General features: G+C 47.6%; 1 protein-coding gene across 4 annotated transcripts in view; it reads left to right on the top strand.

Annotated features, from left to right (window-relative positions):
* The window catches only part of RGS9 (regulator of G protein signaling 9), a 36,099-nt gene extending 13,301 nt beyond the window's left edge, over positions 1-22,798 (top strand). For 3 of the 4 annotated variants that reach the window (XM_051634981.1, XM_051634979.1, XM_051634982.1), the window contains 15 exons: positions 2,422-2,472; positions 2,642-2,748; positions 3,450-3,501; positions 4,139-4,197; positions 4,570-4,646; positions 6,360-6,441; positions 6,800-6,862; positions 12,576-12,605; positions 13,270-13,331; positions 15,531-15,644; positions 16,594-16,709; positions 17,165-17,252; positions 17,746-17,884; positions 18,929-19,014; positions 20,169-22,798. In XM_051634981.1, coding sequence (XP_051490941.1) covers positions 2,422-2,472; positions 2,642-2,748; positions 3,450-3,501; positions 4,139-4,197; positions 4,570-4,646; positions 6,360-6,441; positions 6,800-6,862; positions 12,576-12,605; positions 13,270-13,331; positions 15,531-15,644; positions 16,594-16,709; positions 17,165-17,252; positions 17,746-17,884; positions 18,929-19,014; positions 20,169-20,343 — 1,301 coding nt within the window. In that variant the 3' untranslated portion in view covers positions 20,344-22,798. Of the gene's footprint in view, positions 1-2,421; positions 2,473-2,641; positions 2,749-3,449; positions 3,502-4,138; positions 4,198-4,569; positions 4,647-6,359; positions 6,442-6,799; positions 6,863-12,575; positions 12,606-13,269; positions 13,332-15,530; positions 15,645-16,593; positions 16,710-17,164; positions 17,253-17,745; positions 17,885-18,925; positions 19,015-20,168 lie in introns of those variants that run through there. The other variant, XM_051634983.1, reaches the window with a different exon arrangement.
* Positions 22,799-23,379: the final 581 nt, after the last annotated feature.

Genomic DNA, 23,379 nt, shown 5'->3' with positions numbered 1-23,379 from the left:
CTTTAGTTCATTCTCACTCAGATCTCATTGCACTTCTAACTCTTTGACTCAGAGGCACAAAGATTGATGATCATATGTTTTTAGCTGCCTCATGTGAGGTTACTTCAAGTTACCTTCCTTTTTCTTAGCGTACAGATGAACAGACCTTAAGCCTCCAGGCCTGTTGTATTCCTGGTGGGGCTGGATCACAAATAAGGATTAATATTAAAATCCAGTTAAAACAGGCAGACTGAAGTCAGATGGAACTTCTGAAAGGAACAATAAACAATTAGTCTTCGTTTTAATATTTTCTGCTAATGATTATTTTTCTTCAGTATGCAGGAAAAGAACAAAATATTCAGCCCACTTCTCTGCCTCCAAATGACAGCTTTTCCTCCTTCAAGCAGACTGAACAAGCATCAGACTGGGAGCTGTGCTGTGTCATGTATGGCATTACAGGCAGCTCTTATCACAGTCTCCTTTATGCCTGCCAACTCCTTTCACAGGGCACTATCAGCAGCTCTGCTTCCCTGTGCTCCAAGCCTGCACAAAAGCTCTTGCAAGGGATCCTCCACTATAAATACTCACACATGCTACAGCACTTTGAAATTCGGAACAAAAACTCCCACTGAAACGAGGGAGCTTGCTCCGTGCAACTCAGGAGAAAACTTAGCCAAATAGATTATTTCTTCCCCTACTGTATTTGCAAAGCCCTGTAGGGCCTGTGTATTGTTTGCCCCAGTTTTTTTTTTTAAAAAAGGAGGAAGCAGAGGCTCTGAGATTAAGTACTTTGCCCATGGGTACAATCAGTCAGTGAAAGGATAAGGAGAACTTGGATGACATCTGAAGCTTTATCCAAATCATATCCTGGCTCATATAGCTGTGGTGCAGCTGAATTTGGTGGAGTGCTTTGCATCTGCCAAGGAGGAGCCTTGCCTCCCCTAGCTGCTGGTGACTAGTTAAGGCAGTGCTGTAGAAAAGTTTCTGCTGCACTGAGAGTGTCGTGCCACCTAGATGGAGTGCAGGGGGAACAAGTACTTCTCGTCCTGTCTGACCAATGTAAAATACCACTTCCCAAAAGCCTGTGGCTAGATGATGTGGAGGGAAGATGCCCGTTGGTGCTTATCCTTGTCGCGTGCTGTCTGCCTTCTTCTGGTTCCTTAACCAGAATTGCTACAAGTTCCTTCTTGCATAAATCATAAATTCTACTCAACTTGTGACAGGCGAGTTCCAGTCTCCTTGTGTGCCAGTCATCACTTTCTGAATTGTGATATTCTTGGAGCCATGCAAGTTGCATTTATACTGGCTGACTTCAGGGGGTTGCAAAAGAGACTGAATCATGTTTCACAAGGGAGTGAGGAAGACATTAGAGCAGTGGGCACAGATCCACTGGAAAGAGCTTTGCTCTTAGCAGGAAGCTAACTAGTTAAATTCAGTGTCAGTAAATTGGTTTACAACAGAAAAGGCAAACAAACCTCCAAGTTAAATGCACACCTTTGGGGCAAAATGCTTACAGAGAGCTGTCTAGAACAGAGTGATGGGATAATCCTTTAATTTCATCTATTTCAGGAAGCAGGCAGTAGGATAAGAGCTCTGAGCCCCTATTAGAAAGTTAAGTCAGCACTGCAATGTCAAGAAAGGTCAATACCTTGGTCTGCAATCCTGAGGAATGTTTGGAGGAAAAGACCAGTAATTGATCAGGAAATGTGGGCACTTGGAAGGTGGTTTGTAAAATTTGCCCCCACAACGTAAAGTTAAAACTGCTGGAGTCTTCTGCTGTCTGTGTGTATGACTGACCACAGCCCACCAAAAGAAATGGGAGAGATGAAGTGTTTGTGAATGCAGAAATCTTGTTGCTCTTTGATATGTCCTGTTACTTGGATCTGAGACTTGGAAATCCCTTCTGCACTGAAAGTCATGTCTCTTAGAGGACTCCAGAGGACCGGTCACTGGTCTGTCACTAAAACTGAGATGGGACAGAACTCTGTGAATCTGGAGATACTTTGCAGTGGATCTTTAAAGATAAGATGGTGCAAAACAAGGGGCACTTCACCTTCCCTGGGTGTGGAAGCTGCACGGCTTAAGTCCTTTCTAAGCCAATGCTGAGGGTTTAAATGTTCCTCAGGCAACGTGTGCTTCTGCCCACTCAAGCTGTGCCATCCTGAGGTCACTGCTGCCTGGGGCTCCCTCTCACAGAGGCTGATGCCTGCTTGGTCAGGAGAAAGCCTGAATGATAGCATGGCCCCTGGGGGCTTTGCAGTGTGTTTTATCTCTGTTTCTCTTGCTTGGTGCATTTGAAAGCATGTTTGCAAGAAGGGAGGGGTTTGTGCACTTGGTGGGGTCCAGAGCACAGAGGGGTGAAGACTGGAGAGGACTCATTTTGGCCCATGAATTTTGGCACACTCCCAGTTTCAAGCACCTGATGTTTTCTTTGCTTTTCAGGTAATGATATAATGCAGTGGATTCTCCAACGCTTGCAGATCACTCCGGAAGGTGGGTAGAAATGTAAAATTTGAGGCTTTTTCAGCTTTGAGTTGTAGAACTTCAGGATCTCCATAGTCAAAACCTCTTAGGTTAATTAGTCTCTCTGGAGTAGAAGCTCACTTTTAAATTCAGTGCAGTGTTCATGTGTTATCAAAACATTTGCCTTCTCCATTTTCAGAGGCACTCCACCTGGGGGACCTGTTTGTTAAATATGGATACATCTACCCTCTTCAGGAGCCAAAGAATCTCACCCTTAAACCAGACGTCAGCCTGTACAGGTTTCAAGTGAGTTGCACCTTGTCTAAAGCCACTGTGAGGGAGTTCACCAGTTTTAAAGTCAGGCAGGTGGGACAATTCCCTGGGAGCTGTAGTCATGAGGCCACGTTGTGGGACTGTGCTCGTTGTTCAGTGTACAGGAGGAAGGAGGAAGGGACCCACAGAAAAGCCTCAGGCCAGTTCCCCCAGTTCTGCATGCCAGATTACAGTTTACAGGGCAACTGTCATACTTCCTTCGACTAACTTAGCATGCTTCTTCAACTTCAAATAACTGTGCTTTCTTCTGAGGTCTTAAAGTAGCAAATGGAATAGCTGGTTGAAAATAGAATCATGTGGGGAGACTGAATAATGAATACACAAAAAGCAGAGTAATAATGGGATGTTATCAAGGTTCATGGTTGGACTGTTTCCACTAGGATGGGAAATTGGAGTACCCTCCTTTGTGCTTTGAGTGAGGACTCATGGTGCCACATCAGGCTCCAGCACCTCAGTGTGAATGTGCAGGCAGCAGTGAGAGGTTGGCATGTGAACCAACTGCAGAGCAGGAGTGGGTTTGACATTGGCAACCTTGATTCTCCAGCTGCAGCTGACACACAGCTGAGGGGTTGAGGCTCCCAGTATGGCCCAGGAGAGGTTTCCTCTCCTCCAGTGCAGGTGGTGCTGTGAGCTCAAGGCTGCTGTGCACTAATGAAAGGCTCGTTTCTCTGCAGACCCCCTATTTCTGGCCCGTGCAGAGCTGGCCTGCTGACGACACAGACTACGGTAAGTGGTAGCTTGCACCACACCTCCTGAACAATATCTCCTGAGGGCTCTTTCCATATTAATTTTTGTTGCCTTTGTAGTGCTTTTTATTGTAGGGCTGGTCATGAAACTGGGGCTGATCACCTTGGTTTGCTTCTGCAGGCTGTGCAGTCCACAGACTGAGTTGTTTATACCAGGGTTTCCCTTGTGGCTTTTATCTGTATGATGCTGTAGATCTGGAGAAATAAGAAATCCCATTTTAGATTGGAATGTTTTTAATAGAACTTTGTAACAAAACTTTAGTCTGTGTTTGGAAAACTTGGAGGTCAAACTCTGAAGAACCTCAACTTGTTAAAGATATTGTCCAGTGTCCTGTGACCTGTCAAGCCCTGGCTGAATTCCCAAGGGAGTGGCTGCTGGCAGGAGGTATGCACTGCCCATTCTGTGTGATTACTCCCAGCCTGGGTACTGGCTCATGAAGCATCAGTGAAAGCAGCAAGTTCATTTTTCTTCTGTGAGTTTTTGTGAGCTTGGAGCTCATGCCCAGGAAGTAACTGTGCCAAAGATTCCTGTGTTTGTCATCTGAGTAAATTTTTAATTCTTCTTGGATTTGTGCATCTAAGTAGAAGAGCCTGCTTATTTGCTTCTCCCTCCACAGCGATTTACCTGGCAAAGAAGAACATTAAGAGGAAAGGGATTTTAGAGGAGTATGAAAAGGTAAGGAGATGTTGTACTTGTCCTATTGCAAGCCTCTTGTTTGCTATAGCTTTACTCTTCTGTTGCTAATAGAGTGTGGCAAAAAAAATTACCTCTTAGTTGTATGAGATGTTACTCCAGCAATGTCAGAAGTCAAAATTTTGGAAGTGAAAAAGTGGCCAGTACAGGAAAATACTCTGGTCACTGATAATTTTAGCAGGGATAATTGCTCTCCTCGAGGTGGTGTTTTTGAACTGTTGCAATTGCTGTAATTATATTCAGAACAATCCAGATTTCTTGGCCCAGTGTAGCTCTGAAGAGTCAAGAACACCCTAGCATGGGAGCTCCTTGTCCAGAATTTTCACACTAACTGCTTTTTTATTTTTATTCCAGGAACATTACAACATGCTCAATCAAAAACTGAACTACAAGTGGGATTTTGTCATTATGCAGGCCAAAGAGCAGTATAAGTGAGTTGACTTTTGTTCCCATATTTAGTGTGTGTGGGGGCAGAACTTCACTGCCATGGCACACAGTTAAATTGCATTTTAAAACCATAAACTGCAGCTCTAAAATAACTTGCAAGTGCCTCTCAAGGTTGTTTCCTATCACCTGGGGGTTCCTCCAGCTAACAAGGTAAACTGTGTTCACACTTTGGGAGTGGGGATTTCAGCAGTTTTCAAATGACCGAGTGGCTGCTTGCAGAGCCTCCCCCTGGCCTGCAGCACCTGCTGTGTTCCCTGCCCTTTGTCTGCCAAAGGTGTGGATTTGGTGTGGTTGGACAGGGCTGAGCACAGGGGGTGGGTGCTGTTCCTGCTGATGCCCACATGCCTCCCTGCAAATGGTTTTTGCACATGCATAAGTGTGCAAGGGAGGGTGTGTTAGGTTTTGCACCTGATGTGACCCCCTGAAGAAGCCAGGGTCTGATGCTGCAGCCTGCAAGCCCTCAGTAGAGGCTGCTGCTTTTAGCTCAGGGGTCTCCATGAGCATCTGGGATCGGGCACTGGTGTTAGGACCTGTTACTGGTCTGGTTCCAGTACTGCTTGTACATGTCTCACAGCTGAACTGAATGGCCTGAATGAAGAAGCAGTAAATGTTCCCAGCAGGGACTTCTGGAGAAAAACTCTGAAGTGCATACTTAGGCACCCAGCCAAAATGACTTTAGGAGCTGAGTCCTTCAAATTCCCAGGAAAGTTAGTGAACATGAGATGAGATCCTTTGGAGATAGGATCTTTCCTACTTCTGTGGATTCCTTTTACCTTTTATTTTACCTGCCAGCACAGCAGGCACTGCCTCTGCTGTTCAGCAGTGTTTCTGCCTTCACTGGGAAGGTAGCCAAGTCATCAGAATTCAGCTCATCAGATAAGTGTCTCATTAAACACAAGACTGTTGTTCTTGTAAATTGAGGTCAGACTTTGGGCTAAGAGATGCCAAATGCAGTTTTAAAGTTAGATACCGAGACTGTGTCTGAACTGGTAGATTAACCACGTCTGAGGCTGGGGCAGACTGGTGCAGAACAGCCCACATCCACCCTGTTAACCACAGCAGGGTGGCCACATGCAAACAGCCTTTGGGGAATGCTCCCTTGCCCATGCTGAGTCCCAAATTGTGCCCAGAACTTGCCTGGGAAAGGATTAGTTGGTACAAGCCCAAGCCATGCTGGTGGTGCTTCTATTTAATAGTAGAGGTGGTTTGGGTTTTAGTGCCTGGGAACACTGCTTGGCCCCACTTCCAAATAATTTCTGTGAGAAATGCCCCTCTTTCCTGTGAGACAGGGATGAGATGTGTCCAGGATGTATCTGCATGGCAGTCCTCAGACACTGCCCGGGGATATGGGAGACAGATAAACATGAGGCAGCAGGACTGACTGCAAGTAGTGGGTTGTTAGTGTAAAACTCTACCAAAGGACTGTCTGTCTAATCAAAAGAGGATGTGTCTGCTCCCAGCTGAGCTCAGGAAGATGATGATTTCTCAAAAGCTACAGTCATGTGTGGCCATGTGAACAGCATGATCTGCAGTGCAGAATTAGGCAGGGTGAGGTGTGGTCAGCAGGCTGCGTGAGAGCATGGTGCTGTCAGGCTGGGCGGGGAGGCTGGGGCTGTGCTGCCTTTCTCATCACACTAGTGTTAGAAGAGCAGAATTAACTCCCCTGGTAGAGTTAAATCCTGTTGTTGGCTTTGCAGGGCAGGGAAGGAGCGGAAGAAGGCGGACAGGTATGCCCTGGACTGCCAGGAGAGAGCCTACTGGCTGGTGAACCGAACTCCGGTAAGGACAGGACGTCTGCGTGTGGCTGTAGTGCCTCGGCAGCGCCCTCCCTGCAGCCACCTGGGACACACACAGACACAAAGGAGCATGGGCTCGGGCTGTGCACCCTGTCACTTCTCCCCGGGGAAGGAGTCAGCCAGAAGTCCAAGCTCCAAGTCCACGCCCTTCTCCTTGGTTGCTCTCAGAGGTGCAAGGTGGCACCCATGCTCAGAGGGCAGCGTTCCCAGATTCCAGGGGCAGAGCTCCCCCAGGGAGCTGCTGGCAGTGGAGCCCTTTGGGTCTCCTCATGCATTTGTGTGAACCACAAACTTTAAAACAAATGAGTTATAAAGCTACTGATGTTTCTTGTTCATAACAGCCCGGCATGATCAACACCCTTGACTATGGACTAGACCGTGTAGCGGATCCCAATGAAAATAAGGTAAACCAGGTGAGACAGGTTTGTTGTTGTTTTGTTTATTTTTTTCACACACCTACTGAATTTGTCTGGGAGGATCCAGACAACTGGGGTTGTGGTTCTTTGGGCACTGCAGGCTGAGCAACTCAGCTCAACCACAACAGCCAAACAGGCCAGAAGCTGAAGCCGTCTCATTGTCCAGGGGTGGGGCCCTCAAAATAGGCTTTGGCAGCATCTTTTGGCTGGAAAATACTTTGTCAGCTTTCTTGCCACACCAGTGAGAGCGAGTGTTTAGCTACAGGACATGTTTTCTCTGCTGGTGAAGCTGAATTAAGGAATCCTCTGCCTCCAGATAGTTGTTACTGCCTCTTTATTAGTGGTGAATGGACTGGGGAGAGTTGAGGGGTGTAAAGGAGCAGATTAAATATCCAGGCTTAAAATAAAATGACAGAATACCTTCAAAAGGGTGATGTGTGGCATGGAGTACTTGGTGTGGTGGATAGGAGACAAAATGTTGCCTAAAAATGCATTTTGTATAGCTAGACCATAAAGAAGCAGAATAATGAACTGAGACTGTGGAAGCTGTAGCTGGGTGGGACTGGTTCAGAGTCCAGAAGACAAATGCAACCAGTGGATGAGGAGCTGGAGCTGCTTTTCCCTTTCTCCAGTCCTTCTAAGTGACCCTGCATTTGTGCATTTAATGGTGTTCATTTGGAAGTAAAGTCAAAGTGTCTCTCAGCAATTAAATGCAAACATAACTGTGATCACACTTACTGTATTCCCACAACTTCTTATTTTTGTAACAGCCTTTAAACATCTCAACAGCCAGAAGCAGGGTAATTGCTTTGACCGACTGTGTTCTGTTGCTATAGTGACTGAAAATGAGCAAAATGTAGGATGAGGTGTATTTTATTTTTTTGTGCTGTAAGTAGCAGCTGCTGAGAGCCTTTTTGTTATTTTTTTTTTAAAGAGAAAAGAAGTGGAGGAAAGGGAGAGAGATGGAAAAGAGGAGTAAGCTGACTTCTCACCCACAGTTTTACAGCTGACATGTAGGAGATTTTAGGTTTGCAAACCATCTGAAGGCCCCGAGCCATCTGCCAGCTGCCTGGTAGCACAGAGGAAGTGAGCTGAGGGATCTCTGTCCCATTCCCACCCTGGATGTAAGAGACATGGTTGGTTCTCCCCATCAGCAGAGACTTCAAGAAGGGCATGAGCCAAAGAACATCAGCTTTGGGGTGACTTCACTGCCTTTCTCCTTTGAACTGGTCTGAGCTCTTCCTCTTCCCTGGAGGCTGAGCTAAGAGGGAAGGGTGGTTCTTGCCCCTTTTTTTGTTTTTGAAAGACCAATTGACAATATACTGGACAGCCAAAAGCCCACCTAGAGCCACCTTTGGACTAGCCACTTTTTTATTTTTAATTTCTGTAGGCTACTCTCACAAACGTGTGGCTCAGCAGCCTTTGGTGAGCAGAAAGGATGGCCCAAGCTCTGCTGGTAAATGCTGGGCTGGGCTGTATCCCTGCTGAAGGCAGTGCAGAGTTTTATTGATGTTTTCTGTGGGCCCAGCCTCTGGCTCTGACATAGGTGAAACCATGAGAGCAGAAAATGAAGGCATGAATCCAGTGCCCATTTATTTGATTTCTGCCTCTGTTCACACTCAGGCTAGCTTCACTTTGTTGGCCAATTAGTTTTCTCTTGACAGCTGAAAAAGAAAATATTCCTGGTGATTAATTCCTGATATCAGAATGACTTCTTTGAAGCTGATATTGACATGAACAGCTCTCACTTGCCTCAGACCCTTTGGTGGGCTGCTCCCTCCCTAATTGATAGAATCTTCTGGGGATAAACAGGTGCTTGGCTTTTATTACTGACCCATGAGCATCCCTCCCGGTTATAATGAGTTAGGAGTTTAGTTGGGCAAGAGGAATAAGGCAAAAGTAGCCATCCATTGAGCAGCTAATTAAGGGATGCTTTAGCCTTTTGTTACTCAGGTCTCAGGCTTATGATTGAGCCTCACTCCTTTGGGAGTTACCAGGCAACCTCCAGAGCCTGCTGACTGCAGGTACACACTGAGCTTTTGTCTTCTTCTGTAACCAGAGAGGCTTTCTGGAAGGTGCTTCAGCATAGCCAAAAATCACTGCACTAGATTCAGGGACTACTGAATGAAATGCCCTGGATTGTACACAGCAAATCAGCCACAGATCTGCCTGGTCATTGCTGGCCTTTAATTGCATAAGTCTCTCTCAGTTTGGCTGCATGATAAATGCATAACTTCTGCTGCATCCATCACATCTCTGAAATAACAGGGTCAGAAGCAGATAAACAAGACAGGGAAAAACCAGCTGGCCAAGCCGTGTGCATGGACAGAGAGCACTGCAGGGCAGAAGGCAGGTGGGATTTGCAGTGCCCTAGTCCAAAATGACCTCTGGGTAACAGTGGCCTGGGCTTGTTCTTCACTCCAAGCTCCATCTGGGTGCACACACAAAAGCTGTTGTCCAGCTGTTTACGGCCTCTAGAAACACTGAATGGCAGCCAGACCAGCAAAAACATAATGACCATTATCTCCACAATGTGGTCAGGAAGGCCCACGCTGAGAGCAGAGGAGATCCATGTGAATGGTTAGCTGGAAATCAGCAGATGTCCCAGCTCTTGCAGGAGCTGCTGGCTTCAGCCACGTGGATCAGCCCTTGAGCAGGTCCTGGCTGGCTCCCAGCTGAGCTTTGCAGCTGCTGCCTGTGCACTTGGGGGACTGCTCAGCTGGTGGCAGCGGGGTGTGACAAGGCCATGCAGGTGTCCAAGTGCTGCTGTGTGTCTCAGTGAGGAGGGTGTTGAACAGCATGAGGCACTCGCCTGAGACAGGCCCACGTCTTTTGCTAATTGCCATTTTGATGTGAAGCCTGCAGGGCTGGGGAGCTTATCCACTGTAATTGCTGTAAGTCACTCGTTAAGGGCATTGCAAAATTAATCTCATTATAGGAAATTACTCTTTTCTTCCTAATATTATTTTCTTCCAAATGAGGGGGAGTGGGTGGGTGGTACAGGGCACTTCAGCATTGCTGCTGCCAGAGGCAGAGGGAAGGAATGGTGGGGATGACTGCTCAAAAGGACACAGAGTACTTAAGGGTCCCTTGTAGCAGCAGCAAAGCTGGAAACTGCTCATGGGAGCTCTGTGGGAGAAAGGGAAATGAAATGCTGCACAGCTCTGGGGTGGAACAGCCGAGATCCTTCCCAGTTACTGTGGATTTGAGAACTGGAAAGGGGTGAGCACAGCCAGCACCTGCAGTTCTCAATACAGTGTTCAGTGCTGGGCTCCTCTTGGATTCCTCTCCAGTTCAGTGTGTGCCACTATTCTGTGATGCTCAGCCCTTCTTGTGCCATGGCCCCCTTTTCTGTGCAAGCCTTGGCAAATCCCCCCCACCCTGGAGCACCCTACCAAAGCCCCACTGGTTTTCCCAGTACCAGCTTATCTGGAGGGCTGACCTACACGTTCCAGCTGTGGCAGGAGGGAATGATTGGTGTAGGATGCACTTAAAAAAATTAAATCTTTCCATGTTTGCAGACATGGCATTAGCTTTGATTTTTACTCACCCACATATAATTCTTCTGTTGTGATGGCATTTTAATTCATGCCTTTCTTGCTCTATATAACATGTAACTTACTGTGTTCTTTTTTTCTTTCCCACCAGCTGTTTGTCTTGTGTGTGTGTGGTGTGCTGCCTGCCTCTCAGACCCCTGTAGAGGATGACACAACTTAACTACCACATGATCTGCCTTCAAGCCACTGTGCCAGCATCTACCTCTTCTGGCCCCACTGCACCAGGCCTGTTTGAGACACCTGCTTTACAAAACAGAGGAAGTAATGAGGGGCCTTTTAAAACCATCTAGTGATTTTAATGTGTTGATTTTCCTCAAGCGGCCCTAGCCACAGTCCCCATCCCTGGAAGTGTTCAAGGGCAGGTTGGATGGGGCTTTGAGCAACCTGGACTAGTTGGAGGTGTCCCTGCCCATGCAGGGGGTTGGAACTAGATGATCTTCAAGGTCCCTTCCAACCCAAACCATTCTATGATTCTATGATTGTCATCAAATGGAATAGTTTAGCTGGCACTTGTAAATCTGATGGGGCCTGGTTTGTGTCTGGGGTTCCCTAAGTAGATGGTGAACTATTGTTCAGAAAGTAGCTGGCCTGAAATAGAAACAAGGCTCTCTGAAGATTACACTTCTAGGGCAGTAAATGCAGTGAGTTTCTCTGCACGAGCAGATGGATTTGGGTTTTTTTTTTGCCTCCCATTTCTACAGCCTATCTGAAACAATGATGACACTGCAGAAATGGGGCCTTTGAGTCAGCAGTGGAGGCTGTACAGCCCTGTGGCCAATGATCCTGTTGTCCAAGACCTTTTTTCCTCCCCATGACATCTCAGCCCTCACCCTCTTGCACACAGTTACCTGCGTGTGGCCAGCAGAGCAGCACTGCTGGAGCAGCTATTGTTGGCTTTCCTGTTTGTCCCTGCTGAGATTACGTGCACTGAAGTCCTTCAGAGCTGGTCACGAGATTTCCAGCAGAAGAAGCTTCCTCCCCTTGCGATGCCACAGGGAGGAATTCTGTTAGTACTGCACTGGCCAGGCTAGGTTTGTGTTAGGATGGGATGGCTTTTTGGTAGTGCTGTACAGACTGGCTGATCTGCTGAATGTCTGGTTCCTGCTGCTGGAATGGTGAGTGTGCCCTCTCCAAACCACCCAAGTTTCAGCAAAATATGCATATTTTGCTTCCATACAGGGAACAGTTTCTCCCTGCTAAACAGCACTAGTGTTGATCACTTTTTAAATGCAAAAGCAGAACTGCAACAGTGTCCCCATGATGGTCCCCTCACAAAGCAGCCCTAAGAGAGCATCTTCTCCAAAATAAGGGCACCTCAGGGTGCAGGTTGTCTGGTGAGGAAGTGGGACAAGCAGGCTGCCTGTGGCATTTGGTGCCAGATGCCTCGTCCCTCCTCGTTCACAAGGCACCCTTCCCCAAGGCACTCTGCATGCCCACGTCTGACATAGGGTTAGTTTGGTAGAATAACTCTGGGATGCAGATCTTGTTGGCCAAAATGGGAGATGAAGAGCTGAAACACTGCATAAGCCTCTAAAGGCTTGCTGGGAGCATCCCTGACTTAGCCTGTCTTTCCTTCTCCCTCCTCAAGTTTATTCCACACACAGTAACTGTGCTTCAAAGGAAACTGTGTGAATAAACACCCTGCAGTTAATTTCTTGCCTTCAATTGCTTGCTCATTTGTGGATGACATGTAACATGGTTTGAGTTATTCAAATCACAACGTAAGCACCCTTTGCACAGCAGATACTGCTTCTGAGGCTTTTAATTGTGGTGTTTATATTTTGCAATGCGTTGGTTCCTGTCTCCTTTAGCTAATGTTGAATGATCTAATCTGTGTCTCGTAAATGAATCTATTTTAGCTGCATAAGAGTAACCCCTTAATTGCAGGCACACAGGCAGCCTGTGATGAAAGAAGCAATGCTCAACAGTAAATACAGCTAATGGAACCATTTATGGTGTGTGGCTCCTCTTAGCTTTGATGATACCCCGATAAGCTGAGCTGCTGTGTTTGATTTTAATTGTAATGAGAATTAATTGGAGAGTGCTGCACGACGGCAGCCCTGCAATGCTGTTTTCATGTCTCAGAAAACAGCAAGTGAAAGCATCCACCCCAATTTAATGGGTTTTGTGTCTTTATTTTACAGAAAAAAACCATGGACGTTTATAGGAGAGAGGTGAGTGGTTCTCCCCTCCCTTCAAGGTGTTCGTCCTGTACGTGTTGCTTCCATCAGTGGTGTGTGGGAGCTCCAACCCCCTTTGCAGGGGATGAGCAGTTTTAAAAACAGCTGGGTTTGGCTGGCAGAGTCTCTGCCCCGTGGAGCTTTTGGTCAGTGTATTCTGAGGGCATTCCCTGCCTCTGCATCTCCCACTGCAGCTCTCCCAGTGATGGGAAGGCTCAAGCAAGGACAGACATCAGGGCTAAAATCCAATAGATCAAAATTAGTGATGGGGAAATCATAGGAGATGCATCCAGTGGCGCCAGTGTGGAGACAGCCAGGGATCAATGATAATTACACGCTCAATCATGCAGAACATTTGTAGGTGCCTAGAATGGTAGCTGTTATTCAACTTTTATATAGCATGGGGAGTGAATTTTAATTATTTGCACATTGCAAAATGCTCTTCTGACCTTTGCAATAAGCTCAGTGAAAACAGCTATCCTACTATGACAGTTTAAGGATTCTGTGATTCCTTGGGCATCCAGTAAGTAGGGAAGAAGCAGTTCCTGTTGTAGTTAGCCTCACTGCCTGGGAGAGGGCATGCTTGAGGTTCAGATAGAGCCAGCCTTGTCTGCACATCTCCCTGCTCCTAACCACAAACGTGTCTGATCCCTCTCAGATCATGTACTATCAGCAGGCCATGGTGAAGCCCAGAGTGAAATCTTCTGTCTCTATTGGAGGGTAAGTCCTGATTTCCTTGTGTCTACACATTAATTAGTCTTCCACGCGAATCTTCTAATGAGATGAGGACAATATCTGCTCTGGTAGCTGGTGACTCAGGGGAATTGATGTGGTGGCCACATACAGTGTTGTTTGTGCTGTCTGGGCTGTGTGTTGCCTGGGCCAGGAGGTACATGGCAGGGGAGGGGTCAGAGTCCCAGTTAGGACGATGAGGCTCCTGGAGCTAAGGAGAGCTTTGCTGTGAAGGACTGCAGAGCACTGCCAGCCTCTCAGTTGAGATTCCCACTGAAAAGGAGTTGTTCAGGCTGGTCAGGGCTGGATCGTGGCACTTGGGATGGAAAAGCAGCTGCCTGGGGGCTACCTTGTGAGGATGCAGCAGTGTGTCCTGTGCCTGTTCCTGTGTGGGAGGAGTAACCTGGATTCAGCCCCAGTGAGGGATCTTGCTTGTGTGGTGATGCTCACCAGAAGGCAGCAGAGCTGGGGACATCTCTGGTTATTCTGTATCTTGAAGGAACATACACAGTTCCATGAACATCCAAGCAATTCACTAGCAATTCCTCATCACAGGAGCAGCATTTCCTGATCAGATTCTGGATGAAGCTAATGAAGTGCAAAGGTCCCAGTCATAGCATTAGCCACTAGTATGTTTTCCACAGGGATTTCTTACCTGGAATCGCCTGGACGTGCAGTCCACCCCACTAGTCTGTTTTACATAGTCATTGCCACCCAGAGATTCATATCCAACCTGAGATAAGCAAGGTGCTCAGGCCTGTTCCCTGGGAGAAGGCAGTGGTGGATGACTGAAACAGGAGGAAGAGTCTGGGAAGCTGACCTGTCTTCTGAGAACCACAACTTGCAAGGCACCAGCAGGTCTGCTCATTTAATCTGTCACTGATTCTCAGGTCACTTAACTCTCCAGCTTCAGTTTTTCAAACTATGAGCTGGGGCTGGGGACACCTGACTGCCTTCCAGGAATTTTGTGGTGCCTAACTGCTTGGCAATGGAACTTTTCACACATTACCCTGAGTCTTCTGATGGATAATGACTGTCACCTAGATAAAAACTTCTCAGGAAATGTGGATCTCCACCTCAGCTGCGGGATTGAGTCCAAATCAAATGATTACTGATAAGGATAAGAGCAGCAATTAGATACTGTGCATGCACTGATTTAGAAGGAGCTGCAAAGCACTAATCATTAAAAGGACAGAGCAGTGCTACCTGAGCTGACAGGTTTATGTTTGTAGCTTGATTAGAATGTATGGATTGGACTGAACTATGCAGGTGCTGAATGCCTTGGCACTTCCAGTGAGGAGACAGGATCAAGCACTTCTGTGCCAAGCCTGTGGTGGGCTTTGTGCAGTCACCTTGTATAATTGCAGGATCTATGCCAAGGTGCCCGTTAGCAACGGGGCCTTGGACAGAGCACTCACAACTTGGAGCACATGAAAGCAGCTTGGCCTGGAAGGAATTTTAAGTGCAGAAACCAGACGATTTTTTCAAGAATGAAAAAGGGAGGAGAAGGCTGAAATTCCAGGACATTAGTGAAATTGGTTGTAATTACAAGTCTGGCCAACTTAGAAGGTAGGAGAAGTGTCTGGTTCCTGCTAGGATAGGGACATTTGTGCTTTGTGCCAAGCCCTCAAGAGCCATTTGCAGAGGAATGAGCACAGCAGTGGGTGAGTGGAAGAAAGGAGAAGCTGAGATGTACCCTCAGCACTCCTGCACCTCTGCTGGGGCTCTCCCACACCCCGTGGGAAGGCTGTGGAACTCACCCTGAGCAAGTACAGCTCTTGCTTTCCTCTTCTCTGGCCCTTTCCTCTCTGTGATGTGTGACACAAAACAGCACAGGGTCAGGCTTTGCCTGGGGGAGACAGAAGCTGCTTGGGGCTTAGTCCCGTGTCCCTGAAATTAAGAGGCAATGGAAGGTAATGGAACAGTCTTGTATCTTCCTGCACTTGAACTGACAAAACCACTGCTTTGGAAGACAACCTGGAGATTACTGTTAGGGAAATGGAAAGGTTAACTTGAGCTGATCAATCGATTTTTCTAGTAAAGCAGGGGCCACATTCCAGGTCCCTGTGCTGAGAGGGCTGCACCCCTGAAGATCTCCATAGTCTGTGCAACCATTTGTTTGTAGTGGGGCTGGCTGCAATTTTGCCTGCAAATTAATAATTTGATTTTTGTTGGATTTACTTGCAGGCTTGTGAAATACTCTGAGCAGTTCCTCTCCAATGATCCTATCGTGTCTGGATGTCTCCCCAGCAACCCCTGGATAACAGATGACCCTGAGTTCTGGGATCTCAATGCCAAGCTGTATGTATTTGTGGATTTTTGCCAGCTTGTGATTTGCACTGACCTAAATGCTGATAGAAATCCAAAAAGGGAACCACTGATTCCATCATGATAGCTGGTCTCTGTTCATAAGCAGGGAAGCATTCCCTTTCTGACATAGCTTTGCCATGCTAAAGAAACTGTCTCTGGGGAATACTCTGTCCTGAACTTCCAGCTTTATCTTCTTCAAGTGGAGCCCTTGTTAACATTTCAGAAATTCCTAAACTGATGATGGGAGTATGTACTCAGCCTCTGCTGAGTGGGCCTAATCCTACCCTTGGATGAGTGAAGTCCACTTTTTACTAGCACAGGAATGGAGTATGAACAGCTACACTTGATTTAGCATTAACCTTCCTAAATTAGGTGCTACCAATGGTGTAGCAAGTCAAGGTTCAAATACGCACCCTTGGCCTTTGCACATACCTCAGGCTGCTTTTTTAGGAGAGAGTTTGGGTTGGAGGCACATACTGGCAGTCCATCACTTCCCTGAGGTCTCCTCTGGCTTCCTATTCAGATACTGTTTGCTCATTACACAGTGACATCTCTGGGCTTGAAGCACACAACGTGTTACTGATTCTCATTTGAGACCAGCAATCCTGTTGAAGTGATAATATCCCATTAGCCCCAAAGGACACCTTCACAGAATGCCTTCATGAGAAGGTACCAGCCAGTGCCTCCTCCAGAACAGGACTGAGTCAAACCTCCAGCAGAGCTGCTCCATCCTTGAGATGAGAGCGGCATAAATCCGAGATAAATCCTCATCCCGTCGTGTACCAAGTTGTTTAATTCTTAGTGGGCTGACTTCAGGAGCTCTGGAAAACAGAGTGCAGAGAAGTCTGCATACCAGCGAGGGCCACTTTGGTTTTAATTAATCTGCCAGTCAGATGGGATACGTGCAACTGGCAGTGCTGTTTGATTTCAACCTGTGCAGGGTGGAAGTCCCCACCAAGATGCGTGTGGAGCGCTGGGCCTTCAACTTCAGCGAGCTGATGCGGGACCCCAAAGGTCGGCAGAACTTCCAGCTCTTCCTGAAGAAGGAGTTCAGCGGTGGGTCTGCTGCGGCTCCCTCTGCCCCTGCCGCGGCTGCAGAGCTGAGGCAGAGCACTGGGGGGAATCCGGAATCGGGTCCTGGGCAGGAGGTGGTGAGACTGGCAAAGTCACAGAGTAAAAGGCGGTGGAAGTGGCTTTGGAGGCGGCGGCTGCGCAGGCAGGGCGTGCGATACCATCTAGTGGCACAGGACACAAAATACAGCCCAGGGCTGTGCGGGGGCACTGCTGCCAGGCCGGCTGGGGCTGCCTGGATCAGGTGTCCTTTGCCCCGAGCAGGGGAAAGCTGTTTCCCTCCTTCCGTCCCAAAGGGGTTTGCAAAGTGGCTGTTAAGAATGCGAGAGACTGCGTTGGGCCAACACATACTGAGTCAAACGAATGCAGTTAAGGAGTTAATAAATGGGGTTGTGTTTTCCTCAGTTTTGCTCTCTGCTGACTGTGTCCTTGTTATGCAGGAGAGAATCTGGGTTTCTGGGAAGCCTGTGAGGATCTCAAGTATGGAGACCAATCCAAGGTCAAAGAAAAAGCAGAAGAAATTTATAAGTGAGTGTGATAATTTTACATTCTTAAACTCCTTGTACATGAGTCTCGTCACCTTTTACACATTGTAATTCTCCAAATGATCTATTTCTGACGCATTTATTTGTAAGATGTCATAAAATGTGGCACTTATACATCCCCGTGTAGGAAAGGAGCTTTTGGAGATGAAAGCAAAAGTACTGTTGTGTTATATAGTTACTTTTCCTCTCTGTGCTCTGCTATTACATTCAGGTCTTAGCATGTAATTTAAGTAGAGGTGTGGAATAGCAAATATCTTGGGGCTGCCACAAGGAGAGTGGATAGAGTTGATATTTTGTGTTAACAGTGCAAGAGGAAGGGACTGCTTGTATTGCTGTTGAAAAGGAGATTGACTGCCAGAGATCAGGACAGCAAATTGTAGTGGGGAGCCGAGGGAACTTTTCCTATGGTGCACAGAGAGAGGGATCTCCAGGAATTCCCGGTTGTTAATGTCTCTGTTGATTCCTCCTCCTTGCAGGCTCTTCCTGGCTCCAGGAGCAAGGCGCTGGGTTAACATTGATGGCACAACAATGGGCATCACAGTCAAAGGCCTCAAGCACCCTCATCGCTATGTTTTAGATGCTGCTCAGACCCACATATACATGCTGATGAAAAAGGTTTGTTATTTGTTTCCAAAGCCTTAGGGGGATTCCAGTTCTCTGGGCCTTTCCATGCCTTTGTGTGCTGTCAGCTGTCTCTTTCAAGTGGCCTTTGTTTGAGAATTTCTCAAATGTGCTGACCTAAGCAAGCACTGATTCAGGCCTTTGTATGTTGCTGCTTCTCCTTCCGTCCAAGGCAACATGTCCCCGAGGTAGTGGAGGTCAAGGGTCTGCTGGAAGTCCTTTCTAAATACCAGCTTTGTAACCAGCTCATTCAAAGCTTGAACAGACCTTTTTACCTTCACCCAGTTCCTACCACTCTGTGGGCCAGATCAGGTGTCCCTGTGGGGGGTTGCTTGTATTCCACTGGATTTCGGGAGTGAATGAGAAAAATAGTAGCAATGGTGATATAACTACATGAGTTTTGTACCAAGAGCATGACCAGGCATGGCCCATCTCAAGTTTTACTGAGTTTTTTCATATACTTTTCTGTGGTGCTATTGAGGGACACCCTATTTTAGGTCTGACTGATGCAGCAGACTCCAGGCTGATGTCAGCATACAGTGTGTCATGACTTTAATTAGATCATGGTGACCACAGATAACCTGTAACTCTTCCATATCAGCAATACAAGATACACTTAGCAGGAAGGAGCATTATGGGCTAGAGCAGCAGCTAATGCACATTGACACTGAGAGCAGCAAAACTGTACTGACTGTCACCAGTTGCTGAAAAGTTTGGCTCCTGAAACATGAGCACCTCACTCTGCAATGACTGTGAGACACCACTGACATGAACTAAGTTCAGTTCAGACTTTTTGGTCTGGATCTTACCTGGGAAGTTTTGCTGTGAGATGGAAAATCCTGGGAATTTTACACCAAGATGAAAGGGGCTTGGTTTAAATAGCTACATTTGCCTGAAAGATGCAAAGTCCCTTGGGCTGCCGGGGGAGATTATCCAGTTCCCAGCCTCCCTGGCTCCTGAGCAGCTGTATTTGGTGGTGATTTTAATGAGGGTGTTTGCAGCCCATAACTACCAGTTTCTCTTTTTTCCTCCTAGTAGGACTCCTATGGCCGCTATTTAAAGTCTCCAGTGTACAAGGAAATGCTGGCCAAGGCTATTGTGCCACAAGAGACTGTCAAAAAAAGGCAAGTGAAACTGGATGTAATTGTGGGTTTTGTTTTTCTTGTAGCAAGGGTAGAAAAAGCCTCGGTTGCAGCAAATTTAGTATGATTTATATGTTTGCTTAATTAAATAAAATTTTTCACGAAAAAGATGTCTTGTTTTGAGACTGATTATGCTGTTTAGTTGTGAGCCTTTTGGAAGTGGTTTGTGTGCAGCCAGAATCAACTTGGTGATTGCTCAGCTGCCTTGTCTGTTGGGTCTGTTTAGACAGGCTGTGATTGTAGAATTAATCATGGCTCCTTTCCTGGAAGGAGAGAGCATTATGTACAGGGCATGGGAAAACTCCTGCCCATGAAACGTTGGCTGGCAGAGCTGACACGGGGCCAAGGCAGGGTCCTCCAGGGGTTCTGCTCAGCTCTGCCTGGACAAACCCCCTGTGAAGTGAAGGTGACAGGCAGCCACGTGAGAGCAAACAGCATCTTACCTGCTGGCACAAGGTAGACAGCCTTAGTAGGAGCAGGCTTGAAATGGCTTTATCTAGACCAAGATAAAGGTTGCATAGCACATTTGTGCCATTTGAAATGCAGCTGCTTCTTCAGGCTGAGGGTGCAATGTCACAGCTGGGCTGGGTGGTGTGCTTTTCACTGTTCCTCTTCCGTTTGTCAACCCAGCGAGAGAGCAAGAGGAATCATGGACTTTCACACTATTGTTTCATCTAAAGCCACTTTCAAGTCAGTGGAAAAACCCTTCTGCTGACTTGCCTGGGGTTTGGTTAGTTTTTCCCTGAGCCACACATCACAAGGTCTCTGGCAGATGCTGGTTGACCCCTGGTGACTACCTTCATGTTTGTCAGTGCCTGTTCTGGAGACACAATACTCAGCATCCTGGGTGAGCTAAAGAGCTAGGACCTCGTCCAGAGTAACGGATGCACGAGGACCAGGAGCAGGACTGACTTGATGCTTTTAGCAGTCCTGCAGCTGATGTATGACACTGAGTCACCAAGTCCTGCTTTAAACCACCTCATCCGTGTTTGTGCTTCCTTGTTGTGTGGGTGACAGTGGCATGTCCATCTGTGTCTGAGCTTGCCTTCCTGGTAAGTTCAGTTACCAGGGTTGAGGTCTTGGTGCCCTTCTACTTTTCAGTAATGCCCTGCTCCTTTCTCTTGCTCTCCACCCAGCTCTGGTTTGTTCGGACGCCGACAGCTCCGCTCCAGCCCCAGTCCTGTCATCCTGAGGCAGCAGGAGGAAGAGGCCAAAGCCAAAGAAGCTGCCACGACCGTGGACATCACGCAGGTCATGAGCAAGCTGGATCGCAGGAGCCAGCTCAAGAAGGAAGAACCTCCTCCTAAGTAGGCTCTGAGCCCTGCAGGGCACAGCGCAGGGAAAAGACAAGCCGAGGCTGGCATTGAGCTTCGTCTCCCCTTCCTGAAGGTGTCAGTGCTGCTTTAGGTTTTCCAGGCCGGCTCTGCCAACAGCCTGTTTCCCGCACGTTCGTTTCCATGGCTTCTGAAGCAGCAGATGTCACTTCCCAGGCATGTCAGGTGTGGGATTGCTGCCGGAGCCAGGCTGCTGGCTGTGCTGGACTCGGGGTGCAGGGCCCAGGCAAACCTTGGAGAGGGGATGCCTTCTGGCTGTCCCAAACCCTCTCTGGAGTCTGGTCACTCCAGCTGTGTCTCCCTGCCTCCTGCTCCTCCAGGAGCTGGGATAGCATGAGGCAGGGGTAGAGATCTGCCATCCCAGTGCTTTGGGTTCAAATCAGCCTTCCTGGGAGCAGAGTTGGAGCAGGGAGCTCCTGCAGGGAGCAGGGTGAGGTGGCCCATCTTGGAGTGTGTCTGTGCTGGAGTCCATCCTCTCAGGGCGATGTGCACCCTCCCAAGGGGTGCATTCTTGGCACCCCCTGACAGGAGTGCACCCCTTGCTTGAAGGATCTTGCACCTCTTAGCCAGGGCACTGGAGCCACTGGCAAAAGAGCAGGGTTGACTTCTCGTGAAAAGGGGAGGATGAGCATTTCTGAAGGTTGACCCTCTGTTTTAATGACACCCTCAAGTCCTCCCTGATATGTGGGAGATGATCAGTGGAAATCTCTGCTCTCCCCAGAGACTCCCCTGCCCCATGAGCTGGGTGTGTAGGTGCAGAGCCAGCTCAAGAGCCTGCAGGAGGGCCTGAGAGATGCAGCCACAGCTTTGTGTTTCTTTTATTGAATCCTTCCTAACTCTTGTCTTGTCTTTTTCCTGCTCTTCTATTTTCAGCTGTTAAAGAAAAAGCTAACAGAAGGTACTTCCAGTTGTCACTGGCTTGTAGCCCAGAGACAAGAAAGAACCAGGGTAGAGGCGTTAAGAGCTGATTTCAACTTTTAGTGGTGTGTTGTTTTTTTTGTTGTTTGGTTGGTTGGTTTTTTTAATTTGCTCTATCTTTTTTGCTCTATAGAATGAGGCAACCTAAACTACTAAGTTAGTGGTGAAGAGCTCAGGGAGATTCCAGCCTTTGCTGGGAAACCCCAGCATGTCTGGACCTGGCCAGTGATTACCAGAAGTGGGAGGATTCCTTCTGAGCCCAGTAAAGGGAATTAGGGGGGCAGAAAAGCTTCCTTGTTTGTTAACATTCAGGGGAAGCAGAAGGACTGAGTGGGAAGCGTGGAGGTCTAGGAAAGCTTCTTCACTCTGGTTTATATTGTTCATCTGTTTTTACTACTGAAATAATTTTACAGGAAATGGGAGATGGAGAAAGCTGGATGTGAGTAGGAGCCCTCAGGTACCAGGGTGCAGCTCCTGGTGAGCAGGGAAATAGGCTGTAGATCTGTCCCAAACAGCTGTGAAGAGCCATTCTTGCCCTCCCTGTGCATGTCACCAGAGCTCAGAATCAGGGCTCCAGGGTCTGACCTGGTATCACTGCAGACCTGGTGTCCTTTGCTCTGCATGAGCTGGGGCGATGTTCACAACCTCCATGAACCTAACAGGGATAAACCTGCTCAGAGGAATCAAAACCAAGTTGTGCAAGTCTTTTGCTCTGATGCCAAGGTCTGCTTGCTAAGGCTCTGCTCCTATTGCCAGTGGAAGCAATCACAAATTTTGCAATTCCCTAAGAGTGAGCAGGCTCAGATGGTAATTGTTATTTCTGCTTAAAATGACAAGGCTTTTTTAATGTGAGATACTAAGCGCTATCAGCCTATCTGGATATAAGAGCACTGAAGGATACTGAAGAACTTTGCAGGGTTGTTCCAAAGCCACTTGGATGTGATGACCTCTACAGTCACTTCAGAGTTTGTAGAACATGGAGCACTGAGCATGTTGGGATTGCCAGTATGTAGTAACATGTGGAAGAAAAACTCAGAATATAAATAATAAATAACAAATCTGTGTGTTCCAGTCAGTCCCTCTGATTCTACTGTTTTGTCTGTAGATTTGCTTTCTATGTTCACTTTATCCATTCCTTTCTCTGACTTTTTTCGTCATCTCAGCTTTGCATTGTTGTGCCCCTGACATGGGTTAATGCTGCATGCTCTGGAGTCACTGCCTGTGGAACACCAGTCCTACACTGGCAGGCAGAAGCTGGCTCTGTTCTGCTTATAGGCTGAATCAGCTGGTGTGGCCCAGTGTGCTGCTGCTTGGTCCCTTGCTGCTCAGTCCCTGAAGAGGAAGGTCACCTGGTACAAAGTGTGACCATGGTACAAGCTGAACTTCCCTTTCTGCCAGCCAAGAAATTGTTTGTTTCCATTGGAAATCAGAGCAATATGTTGTTTCATTTCTTGGCCATTGCTCCCATGCATTCATCTGTCTAATAAAAATTAATTTAGAAAATTTAAAAAGAATCGAGTTCATCCTTTCTGTCCTGTCTCAGTGTGTTCATCCTTCACTGTGTCATCTCTTTGCCATGTGTGCATGCATCTTCTGTCTGTGCCTCTGCTCTCAGCACTTCTTTTTGGACACTTGAGCAGCATTTCATTTCTGCTGAGAACAAGTCCTTGCGAAACAGGAGGGGGGACCCTGGCATGCTGCATGTCCTCTGCTGATGAATCTGTGCTCGGGCTTGTCCTGAGGGCTGCATTAGCTCAGCTGGAGACTTCACAGCACCAGCCAGGGACAATGGGGGCTTCAGTACAAGATGTGGCTTCTTGTATTATCAGTCATTAGGGCTTGGAGCTCAGTGTCCTATTTCTTGGCCATCACAGCAGCCAGCACATTGGTGCTTGGGGTGTGACATGGTTATGCCGTTTATAACCAAGATCACATTATTAGGATAGCAGACTCCTCTGTGCCTGGAGCTAATTGTTATAAGGAATGAGACAAGCTGGTGTCTCCTACGACATCCCAGCGGGTGTGGGGCTGGATCTGTCAGCACCCGCTGGGGCCAGTAGCAGTGACCCTGTTGCTTTCCTTGAGCAAATCATGA

Source organism: Apus apus, chromosome 17 (assembly GCF_020740795.1).
Source record: "Apus apus isolate bApuApu2 chromosome 17, bApuApu2.pri.cur, whole genome shotgun sequence".
NCBI lineage: Eukaryota > Metazoa > Chordata > Aves > Apodiformes > Apodidae > Apus > Apus apus.
This window is presented reverse-complemented; position numbering and strand designations above follow the sequence as displayed.